This window comes from Corvus cornix, chromosome 19, assembly GCF_000738735.6.
Source record: "Corvus cornix cornix isolate S_Up_H32 chromosome 19, ASM73873v5, whole genome shotgun sequence".
Lineage (NCBI taxonomy): Eukaryota > Metazoa > Chordata > Aves > Passeriformes > Corvidae > Corvus > Corvus cornix.
Window position 1 is genome coordinate 10636116 of NC_046348.1, and position 12455 is coordinate 10648570.

The window sequence follows — 12455 nt, forward strand, 5'->3', positions numbered from 1 at the left end:
CTTGAAGGAACTGCTGTGAATGGTTATGCACTGCTACAGCCTCTGTGTCTCTGGAAAGCTCTACATCCACAGACTGCCTACTCTTCCTACTGCAGATCCCTGGTGTGGAGGGAAGCATGCACTCTTCTGTCTCGCAGATACTTCTCACTGGGAACTGCACATCAGATATCCATTAGTGTCATTTCATCTTCACTGTGAATCCTTCTCACACAATGTGAAGGCTCATTAAAGTTGTTTAAATGCTCTGGTGATCCTCCCTGTACCAAATCCTTCTTCCATATGTGCTGAACACCCTCCCACATCCACACAAATACACCAGGATGCCCATTTCTAATGAGCAGGGCTGCAGAGCTGTGCAAGAAGAAAGCTAAGTTTGGAAAGCAGGAATTTATCTCCACAATGAGGTTGCATGTGCAAACCTGCACTTTGTTTCTACCTGACACTGATGCACAAGTTTCAGTTTACCTCACATGAGCAGCAGTGTGTTATTAACACCACCAATCATTACAAACACCCCAAAACCTTTTACTTTATTCTGAATGCAAAGAAACCCTGACGCTGCTAAAGGAAGACCCCCACCACCCCAGCGTAACGGTGTCAATGACCTTCCGTGATGATCACGAGACAAAGAGAAAAATTATGGGTACCTGATGCTGTCGAGGTAGATGCCTGGTCATCCTCTGGCTGAACTGTCTGGCGAATAATTCTGTCAATCTCCAAGACATCCATCCACTGGCTCAACTCGTTCTTCAGTTCTGCCAGCCGCTGCTGGGTAGCGATCTTCTCTCTCGCCAGCCGCTCCATCTCGTGTTCGTACTCTTTCTCCTTCCTCTTTAAAGTCTAAAGTCGGAGAAAAGAAAAAGAAATATGATGAGAACGAAGACAAGAATAATCTACACTAATCTGGTCACTCCCATGCCCACAGCTCATTTTTTGTATTGCCAGTTATGCTGGTGTCAAATGTGTTGAGCTGTATTTACACCTGCCAAGTTCGGGCAGAAAGGGAAGGACAAGAGCCAGCACATAAAGCATCACTCTGGTTGAACACTTTCTGCTTTCTGAGGGAAAACTAATAAGCCCCCAAAACTGAAATGCTTAGAATGAAAGAAAAAGCATAAGTACTGATGAGTTTCTGGGCAACACACACTACACCAAGAGCTCCTGACCTAGAAGAGATGGTGAAGAACCAACAACCCCCTGCACCACGGGGAAGTCTGAGGTCAAACACGAAGGAAGGGTATATGTTGTCCTCTCCTGCTAATGCCCCCTTGGCACTGGGAGTTGCCACATCCAGCTGCTGCATCAGTCAGCACAATACAGAGAAATGCCCCGCACTGCCCAGCACTGCTGCTGGGAAATATAAACACAGACCTAAGGGGGATCAACTACTCCAAGTGCAGCAGAAAACAACAGGCCTGTTGTATGAGTTTTTAAGCCAGCAGTGTAGCACTGCACAGTCAGAGACCTGGTCCCCCACCCCAGGGCCACACTTACTGTATGCATAGAAGAGACAAAATTAGGTGAAATCTGTAAAACTACATCCAGACTGTCTGTTTTCTGAAGTTAAGTTTCACCATTGGGAATTTAAATCCCACACACACTTCTGAAAATACCAGCCACACAGAGCCCACATGGATGCTCCTATTCCCTCACTGCTGGCAAGCACTGAGCTCAAAAGCAAACCCCACACCTGGCTCATGGTGTTAACACATGCTCTATTTCTCTCTCAGGTTCTCCAGGATGAGTACAATCAGAGCCTGACCTCATGCCTTTCAGTAGTTCTGCTGGCGTTGTAGCTCACAAGTTTGCTGGGAAGGACCTTAAAGCCTGTTCAGCCAGGCCTTTAATGCAGCCTAAGGCAACACAGATTAGGGCAGCTCCTGCTGCTACCTTTGTCCCGGTAACAACAATAAAGGAAGTATTTTTAAAAGAGCCAAACAATTTGTGTTAGCAGGGCACAACCAGTGCAGGTGTGTCAATGGAGACAGTTTCCCTGCCTCCAGATCAGCTAAAAGCTCCTCAAAACAGAGGGTTTTCAGGCAAAGGGGACAGTTCTTTCTCTCCTACTGCTTTTCAAGCCAAAGCGGGCAGCAGACAGGCCAACATCACGATCCCACAGTTCTGTCCTGGGCAAGCCCAGCAGACCTGCAGCCCACTGCAGGGAGGTGGCCATGGGGACAGCCAGGAAGGGAGGATGGGGACTCCTGGAATCCTGGCTCTGCACCAGCCCTGACTCGTAGCCCAGAGATTCCCACATGGCTGAGGCCCAAATCCACAGGCTAGTTTTAAAGTCTCTTTCCTATCCAATGCAGCCAAAGTATTTTGCCTGACCCAGAAAAGTCAAGTGCTGCGTGTGCTCTGATCCCCTTGCAAAGGTGTGTGGCTGAGACACGGAGCAATGGAGGGGAAGGTGAAGGTGATGAGGAAGGTGCGTGTTCCTGGGTCAGGCTTAAACATGCAAGAAGACTTGCACGTAACTTGTCTGAATGTCTTCCCCTCACTATGTCATCAGGAAAGAGGCAAGTAGAAGAAAGGATGAGGCTAAACCTGATGTGCAAACATGAGCCCAGCCCCTCTCTGCAGCATCTCCCCAAAGCTGCTCTCCACACAGAGCACGAGAGGACAGGACAGGAACAGCTCTCCAGGAGGAGCAGGCACGAATCCCTGCAGCCTCGGCACCGCATCGGGCGCAGCACACGCATATTCAAGCAGATTTGGCTTCATTCCCTGCTGTGAGAGGAGACTCCCAGCACTGGGGGAAAGCACTACTACGAGGTATGAGCAGGGCAGCCGGTAATTAGTTATAAACTTTTAATTACTGGGAAGGCAGGCAAACCCTCAGCAAGCACCAGGAGGAGTCTCCGAGCTGAGAGAGCCAGGGAGTTCACTGTGTCACTCTGAGGCACTCCACAGGCTTTGGGACCCGGCACTGGTCCAAGCCCGGCCCTGTGGGCTCTGCCTCCCTCAGTGCCAGCAGTCCCAGCCCTTGACCGGGCGCCAGCTCCCGGCAGCCCCTCGCTGGGTCTGCGGCACGGCTGGGCGCGCTCCAAGGGGAGCTGCTGGGGAGGCTGCAGCAGCAGATGGGCTGGAGGCACCGCCAATCTTTCAAAAACTATTCTGGGATGCAATTCACTGGAGCTCACTTGGTAAAGCCAGATCTCCAGGCTGAGCTGCTCTGGCCTAGCAATGAACTGGGTGTGATTAAGTGGAGCCCTCCTCCCTCTCCTGCAGCTCCCTCGGAGCACAGCCGCTCTCTGCGGGTACACGTGGGTGCAGTCCCCCCCAGTGTGCCCTGCACCGGGAGCTGAGCCTGGGAGCACGGTGCAGCAACGAGCGCTCACTGAGGGCCAGGGAGCAGGGACCCTCCTGCCTCTGCACTCCTTGCCACCGCAGCATCTCCCCTGTGCCCTCTGACCGCGGCACTGCCAGCCCTGGGGACATGCACATCTCTGGCATCCGCCCCCTGACAGATTATTTTCTGCAAATCATCCTGCCCACATCAGGTGCCAGGATTTCCCGTCAGTCAACAGAAAGTCCACAGTGACAGCCAAACCTTAGTCACTGGGACTGTGGTCACTGACCTGCCCCTGCACATCAAAACCTTTAGAGACACCCACTGATCCCCGGGATGTTTTTCTAAAACAGGAATTTCTGTCGGCACTATCACCATGGATCCCATGCAATACAAAACCAGCCACTTTAAAATAACATATAACCACACACTCTTTTCCCCAAACCCAAGCCTTTGGAATTTTCCAACAGAATGGGCAGTAATGGTAGCACTGACAAGGGCAGAGGGGACCCTAAAACTACAAACAACACAGTAACTGTGAATTAAATTTTGATAAAAGAAATTCATACAAATGACCAACTACCTTTCCTTCAAGATCTGAAACTTCATTAAGGCAGAGGCCTGGGCCAGCTGTGAGGCAGGAGCTGCCATCTGACCCACCTCCACAGCCACTGGGAAGGACCATGGCAAGGATTCACGTCTGGTGCTGGCACCTGGGATGACAGCTAAGCTGCTTGCCAAGATCCTGAAGGACGCACACTTAACCTGGCTCATGAAATACTGATCCTGTTTCTCCACAGTGGAAAAATCACTGAAGTTACCTGCGTTTCTGTTTTCCCACTTCCTCAGAGAGCGGCCAGGCTGGGCTGGCCCCAGGAAGGCCAGGCTCGAGCTCTGCTCTGTTAGCAGAGGGCAGCCCAAAGCCGGGGGTGGCACCTCACTGAGCACAGCCCACGTGCACCACGGCAGCGCCAGATCTGCTGCAGCAGCAGAGCCCACCCCACCCCAGACTGCTCTCTGCAAGCACCAGGCTCCAGCACAGATCCTCCCTCTTACGTCTGTGCCTCCATCACTGTAGCATTTCTTTTTTTCCTGTTAAGCAGTTGGGAACCCTGGTTGCCCAGGCAACTGTTACACTGCAGTGTGAGGAACCTACAGAAGCTATGACTTGAGAACTCTTCCTCATACTCTTGTGAATCCATCCATGGCTTTTGATGCTTGGGAAGTTTTGCAAGTCAGCTGCTGGCTCTGGTGAAAGCAGGTATGTTCCATTCTGAACAGTGTCAGTTCTGCTGAGCTGAAGCTGAGAGTGAGCCCTTTGCAGCAGAGCAAAGGCCTGAGCCTCCCCTGCCAGGCACTACAGCAGTGGGCACAGCAGGGGCTGCTCCACAGACAGGTGGAAGCGGTGACAAGGGCACAAGGGCACTGGTGAGTCCCTTCATCTTTAATTTAAACACCACCAACCAAATTAAAATCCACATGTCAGTTTGCTTTTGCTCCCCTGAGTATGTGAGTCTTCTCCTGTACCTGTCAGCTCCTTGGCAGCCTTTATCCACCTGGATTACTGAAGCGAGACCAGATGACTGCAGCAACAGCGAAGGCCTGACACAATTCCAGAGGTAACACTTCCCCACTTTGTGCCCACCATCCCGGCTGTTTTGGAGCCACTGTTTGGTCCTTGAGTGCATCTCCTTGTCATTATTTGGTAAACAAACCGTACACCAACTCCTGCTCTCCTTATGTAGCAACAATCATTTGTCGCTGCAAAGAATTTTCCATTTTATAGCTGTCTGTAATTAAATTGCTCACTCTCACGTCAAGACTGGAAATAATGCCCCCAACGCCTTCCCTGCCTCAGGAATGTTGCTGGCCCTGCGGCTGGCATAAGTGAGGTTTAAAAGGCCTTATTACGCAGCTCCCCTCATAAACATTTTATTAGCAGTTTAAAAACACACTTTCAATTATGAACTTTTCCAAAGAATATTTCCGCTGCTTTCTTCTCTTACATGGCATTCGCTGATTGAAAATACCTAATCAATGAGCAATTAGGAGAGTGATTGGCAGTTTCGAGCTGGATTCTTCAACTCTCTGCCCTGGGGATCACAGCTGGTGCCACAGAGTGGGATCTACTGGGCCAGGGAGGGTCCTGAGCTGCCATTCTACCTGAAGGACGTCCAGCACAGACCAGACCAGCTGCTCGGGCTCCCCATTGCTGCACAGAGCTGTGATTCCTATATGTAATGGAAAAAACCCTAAATCCTAAGAAAAGGATCTTATCCTTGCTGGGACTGCCACAGTGCAGGAGATCCACAGTAGGAGCAAGCATCCACCAGCCTGACTCCAAAAACATTCCAACCAAGACCAGAGGGATGCTGGGGAACCAGCTGTCCCCACACAGCCCCGGATGGAACCCGAACAGCCCCAGCTCCAAACTCCATGGCCAAGCCACCACACTCACCTGTAGGACTTGGGGATTTTCCATCACTTCTATCAATTCTGGGCATTCCTAACTCGAATCATGCTAAATTGTCTCAGCTCCTCAGCTGCCACGAGCAGTTTGTTCACAGCCCAGCACCTACAACAACCACCTGCCCCAACCCCAGCTGACCTGCTGCGATGGAGGGAGTGGAGCCCACGGCAGCGGGAAGATGAGGAGCCGGTTCCCCCGGCACTGGGCCAGCGTCCCCAGCCTCTGCAGCCACTGCCTGCACCCGCCGAGGTGACAGCACCTACCAGCCCCTGCCCCCTGCACCGCGGACCCCCGGCCCCGCTCCTGCCGATGCCAACCAGCCCCTCCGTTTGCGAGAAGCAGCCGTGTGTGAACCCCGGCTGGTTGCCACGGGAACCAAAGCCACGGTTTCCATGGCAACTGCTCCATTCTGCTGGCTCTCGGAGATGAGATCCCGCAGTGATGCCGGATGTGCTGGCCTGGTACCACCGACGGGAAATACAGGTGGGGCACAAGGGCCCCACCACAGAGCAACGTCACCGCTGTGCTGCAGCCACTCCGGTACTGTCACCACCCACAGCTACACCTGACCACAGCCTGCCACAGCAGCCTCTGCTCAGCACAGGAGCACAGCCTCACCTTCTCCCAGCACAGGGTAAAATCACAACGGGCTTGACCCAAAGCCCTAAGGCATTAACAGCTGCAGCACGGGGAGAACAGGGCGAGGGTCTCGCCGTGACCAGTCCCCAGTGGACCGGGAGAGGGGACAGCCTGTGTGCTAATGAGGGGGAGGCGCAGGACAAGGACTTCAGGCTCCCAGTGTTCATGCCTCAGCTTCAGCCTCCCAAGATCTGAAACTCAATCAACCAGGACCAAAACCAAAATAAAGCCTGCAAGGTGAAAGAGAGACTGTCCCTCGCTCCCCACCAGTGTGACCCCCTGCACCAGCAGCCAGGCCATGGGTGTTTGCCAGCAGCCTTGTGACCCAGCTCTTCCACGTGTTCAACCCCTGGCCGAGGACAGCAGCCAAGGAGCGCTGCTGTATTCCAGGAGGGGACCTCACCCTCACACAGGCACGGGCACTTCAGGGAAGGAGCACGTCCTCACTGCACAGGCCACACCTGCACAGGCTGCACCCACTTTTTGGCAGGTCCCAGCGGGGTGGGCACCACCCACCATGGCCCAACCTGGCTGCAAGGGTAGGGACGAACTTCTAGACAGAAATACTTCCCAGAATAGGCAATCTGCCTGGAGCAGAGCAATCGTGGAAAACAAGAACATGCATTGGTATTTACATTTATCATTTCACAGTGATAAACGCACTTCAGGCTCCTGATAAAAAGAGACAGGAGGCCATAATCTGTGATCAAAACTAGGGCTGGAACATGGCTGTTTGCACTGACCTGTCAGAGCCAGCCTCCTGAAGCACCACGCTCTGGACAAAGTATAAAGAGTCACTGGGGCAGAGGGAAGGAAGAACCCAAATCAGGAAGACAAAAAATAAACTCAGAAAAAAACCAACAACAACATAGAAAAGGTAGCAACCAACTGGAACTCACAGAAAAACAAAGCAGGGAAAAGCAGAGCCATCCCCAGGCCAGTCACTGGACCCATGCTGGTTGCCACCAGTTAAGCAGATCTGGTTTATTCCTTGACATGACTCCCAAGGACACAAGAAACTCAATTTTAAAATAATTGAAGTATGACTTGCAATCACTTGGTGTTATGTCTGGTCGTGTGTTTTGCTCTTCCTATTTTTATTTTTTTAACCTGTCTCTGTCGTTCAGGAAACAAACAAGACATTTTTAATGATTGCAGTGGATTCCGGATGCCCCAAAGACCCTGAAATACTGTGGTGTGTTTGTTACTTAGAAAATGATCCCAAACAAATTATAACAACTTGGGAAATTAAACCTTGAGAATTTTTAATTTCAAATTTACTTCTGCAGCGCTTAAATTTAAAAAAGAATTGAAATTTAAAAAACAGTGGGAAATACGCTTTTGAGATTAACTGTTACCATTTCCTGCAAACAGAAATGAAGCATGCTGCATCTCAAGAAGGGATTATTATTAACAACACAACTGCTGGATGCAGGACCCTGGAAGCTCTTCCCAAGCCTTTCTGATGACGAATGGACAGCAGCTCCAGAGGGCAACAGGCAGGTTTATGCCTTGGAGCCACAGCCAGACCTGTCTGCCAGGGATGAGGAGGAGACTTCTGAGCAGACACATTATCCCTACATCGACTTGCTGCAGTGCTTCTGTATTTTCCTTGCAGGCATCTCTGAGCAGCTGCAGGAGCCCAGGCAGAGTTTTGGATGGGTCCCTCCCTTTGTTCCCATTCCTACACTTTGGCTCAGCCAACAGGGACAAGGCACAGGTGAGCTGCACACCTGAAGGGAACCTGCCCAGGAGCAGGGAAGTGAGGGCTTCTCCTGGGAGAGGACACCTCCCAAAACACAGTTCTGGCAGGTGATGGCAGTCCCAACAGCCAAGGGCTCTGACAGAACCACTCCCCCACACCACAGCAGCAGGTCCAAGGTCCTGGTGACTCAGAGAATGCCATCCCCCCGCACCACCCCTCCTTCCTGTTTCCCCATCCGTCTAAGGAGGTCAGTGCCAGTTACGCACATCCCAGCAGCTCCACCCACGGCCCACAGAGCAGACCTGGGTCACCAGAGGATTTCTCTCCATCCACCTCCCTCACTGTCAGGGTTATGGTGGCAGTGGGAGGACACAAGACCCAGCTGTTAAACACAAACCAACTCCAGCACCTGCGCGAGGCCACAAGGCAAAGCTGTGCCCAGGTGGAAACCTCTGTCTGTGCTGGAGGGCTTGGGTCTGCACTACTGCTGGCAGCGTCAGAATCCCCCTCATTTATTGTTTTGTAGCTAACAGTGTTGGCTGCTGTGATACACACAGCTGCAGAAGTCAGAGAACATGGAACTCTGCAGCACTCCACACACCACGGTTATCGCTTTCTTACAACTATTTGTTAGCAGTTCCCATCAGTCAGTAACTACTTCATGGTAACTTCAGAGAGTATCAACACACACCTCTGCTACTGACAAGAAGAGGAACCCAACCTGCCCCGTCACTTGTGCCACAGGGTCCAGACCTCTTCCCACTCAGGCCCTTGAGGAAGGGCAAACCCACAAAGCAAACCACACAGCTGTGATGTTTGGTGGGGTTTTGGGTTGTTTGGGGCTTTTGCTGTGTTTTAAAGGCAGGTGACTGCTGCAATGTCACACATAAAATAGAGCCCATGCAACCAAGCTGTAATCATCACTGCTCTCATTAAAATAATCATCAACCCTCTTGGCAAAGGTTAAGAAACAGCCTTCAATCACTCAACAAGGTCCAAATGCTGGACATTTTTAATCACAGGACATGTTCTGCGGCCAATCCTGCAAATAAAAATGCCCTGATGGCTCCCTGGATGAGCCTCCCTGCAGACAGGTCCTGCTGCAGCTGGAGGAACAGTGGGAAATTCAGTTTTACATTCTTAAGTAGCTTCCAACTTGCTTTATTAAAACCTATTTTTTTGAAGATCTTACTTCTCACCACTTTCTGAAATCTACAGATGACACCACGTTGCATGACCATAGCCTATGGATGCTGGAGACCTTCATTACTGGCACTGAAATTCAGGCTAATTAGACAAGATAGAATCAGTGGATCAGGTCAGGTAAACAACATGAAGCAGCACAGCTGGGCATGTGAATGCTGCTCACATGAGGGAGGCATGGCAGGTACTGATGGACCCAACTCTTACTAGACAAGTTTTACAGAAGATGAGTATATTCACCTCATAGCTAGCACAGAATAAAAACACAGCTACAGCCATCCTCATCAAGGTGGGGAACTTAACAGGGTTCAGCAGCACGGTTTGGTTTATCCATTTTGGTGTTTAATCCAGCCACAACAGTGCCTGAATGTAAACAAGTTCTGGTCTTTAACCACAACCATTGTCAGACCTGTGGGTTTGTGCCTGCAGTCCAGCACCTCCGGCACCAGGATCTGGCATGGCTGCAGGGTCCTCTGCACCCATCAACACCCAAACCCCAAATCAAGCACTGCTATGGGACTCAAAAACCCACCGCTCTTGTTCTGGTCCTCTACATGCAGGCAGGGATGAATTACTGTGCTCAGGCACCAATGAAATGACAGGTAAATAAAACAAACTAAAAGACAAAGAGATGCTGTGGATCTTAAAAGGAAAATTTAACCAATGTAAAACCAGTATCTGGTCTGTTCACATGTCCATGAGATCAGCTTAAAAAGGGCATCACAAAGGATTTCTACATACACTATTTAGGCATCCTTGGATAGTACTTTGGATTCCTTCTACCCTGAAGGGAGTCGATTCTGTTGATTATTGTTGGCATGAGTAGAAAACTATATTATTCTTAGGTGCCCAACTGTTGCTTCAGGCAGTCTGAGAAGCCAAGGGAGATGAGGTGAGGATAAACAACTTAAACATCATGGATGATTGGCAGCACTGGTGAGCACAGGTAAGTCAGTTCCTGAAGGGTTTCACTCCTGGCAGGAGGTCAGGCATCAGCTCTATTATTTACTGTTTGAGTTTGATGAACTCATTTTCTCAATGATCTGAGACCTGTGAACTTCTGTCCCTGCTTTAACTTCAATCCGAAGCAGCTACATATGACAAAGGAAAGCGCCACTGATCTGGCAGCAGTGACCAAGGCCAGCTGAGGCCACAGCCCGGCCACACGAAGCCAGATCAGCTGAGGAAGCCCCGTTTGTAATCAGAGGAGGAAATCAAGCACACTTCCCCCAAAATGAACAACGTAGCAATTTACTTGGGAATTTATGGAGATGTCCATTACCTTGAGTTCAGAACACCAGGACGTTTTTTTAGTCAAACTTTTTTTTTTAGCTCCTGAGGAAGGCATCAGGCCATGGAAACCGTCAGGGGCTGCTTCTAACCACCTGCGATGAGCTGGGAGAGAGCTGCAGCCCAGCTTCATCTCACTTTGGAAAGGGAAGGTTTCCATCATGAAGATGAAGACTACTTCACTTTGGTAAAATACTTTCCTGGCCAGCTGGATTGCAGTTCAAGTGACAGCAAGACTGTTCACATAAGCAGACTTGTGACTTTTAAATGGCTTTGCCACTCATTTATACATCCCTCTAAGTGCAACAAACCAGAGAAATCGAAAGACTGGTTTGCATCAAAAGGTTATCTGGGTGATTTCTGGGAAGACTGGCCCCAGAGGCAAATTTTCAGCCAGTGGCCACCTGTGGCCTTGCTCCAGTACCTGTCCCATCAGCAGGATGTGGTGTACAGGGCCAACCCCAGCTCTTGGGGGAAAAGGAAATTTCACCTTTCTTGCCCCTGCCCAAGGTAGTAACGACAAACTGGCCACACTATAAATCCTCAATTCGGCACAGCTACATTTTGTCTCTAACACCACAAGCAGGGCTGCCAGAGGACTTCTGTGAAATTGTTAGTGAAGTCTGTTTCACAAACAGGGCCAAAACCGCTCTGTACATCCACAGTCTATCTGTCACCACAGCAGCCCCCCAGAGCCTCTGCCATACCCAGCAGCATGTGCAGGGGGTGGGATCACAGTGGTGTCTTGTTTCAACACCTTCCAGAGACTTTTGCTCTTTGCCTTTTGCGTGCCCTGGGAAGCTCAGCTGCATCTCAGATTTTGAAAGCACATTGTTATTTAGTCAGCATTTGAACTGTACTGGGGAAACTGGCCAACAAGCAGGACCTGCAGCACACCCCGAGACTGATGGGCTGGGCTGTGTGCCAGTTGTCCCAGTGTCACCTGGTGAGCAAATCACCTGGATGTCATCTGACACTAAGTGTACAGTAGAAAATAACCCCTGAAACTGGAGGGTGTTCAGGTGCCACAGGGACAGTTTGAGAACACAGAGCAGCAGTCTTGCTTAAGGGCTTCAGTTAGCTTCCAAAGAAGACGATTATGTTTCCTAGGGGGCAAGGAATCCTTCAGAGAGAACCAAATCCGAATGCCCATCTGCACAGGCTGTGAGCTGTGTCTGACGTGTGCTGCCCCAGCAGCCCCTTCCCCGGCACAGGCGCAGAGGGGCTCTGGGGAGGACAGGCCTGTTCTCTGCCTGGGGACACTGCTCAGGAGCAACCGAGGGGACAGGGCTCTGCTCTCTCTAAGCAAACAGCATTTTATTCTCACCGTGGTTTTTTCCACATCACTCCATGCATCTTACAAACTTCCCAGAGGTCTCCAGCATTTTCACTCAGGTTTTGCAGGCAGGAGAGTGAAGAGCAAAAGCCGAGGTGGCCCATCTAACAAATGGACTTGGTCGTAGGTGCGTGCTGGGGTCTGGAGCCCACTCTGCTGCTGGACCCACTGGGACACCCTCCTCAGCTGAGAGCCGTGGCACAACAGCCCACACCGCCTCAAGCTGAATCACCAGCTAAAGGGATTATTAACTTCCAGCTGAGTTGGGCCCCATTTCCTTTGTGTAACAGTGTGCTTAATTGCAAATTCTAATTTACTGTTGCAAAGCACAAGCCCAGGTCCAAGGATAAATTAAAATGACTGCTCTATGGGAAGTTTGGAATTTAACTTTCTAACTTATCTGATTTGATGCAGATACAAATATTTAAATCCAGCCAAGGAAACAAACAGCCTGTTTCTCAGAAGTTCCAGCTGGGAAGGGGGGAAGGAAGGATTTTGTAGGAAGAGCGGCTGCAACAAT

At 50.6% G+C, this 12455-nt stretch overlaps 1 protein-coding gene across 1 annotated transcript in view; it reads right to left on the minus strand.

The window, feature by feature from the left end:
* MNT (MAX network transcriptional repressor) overlaps positions 1 to 12455 on the minus strand; it is a 35535-nt gene that overhangs the window by 7694 nt on the left and 15386 nt on the right. The window contains 1 exon segment of the mRNA XM_039562672.1: positions 648 to 840. Coding sequence (XP_039418606.1) covers positions 648 to 840 — 193 coding nt within the window.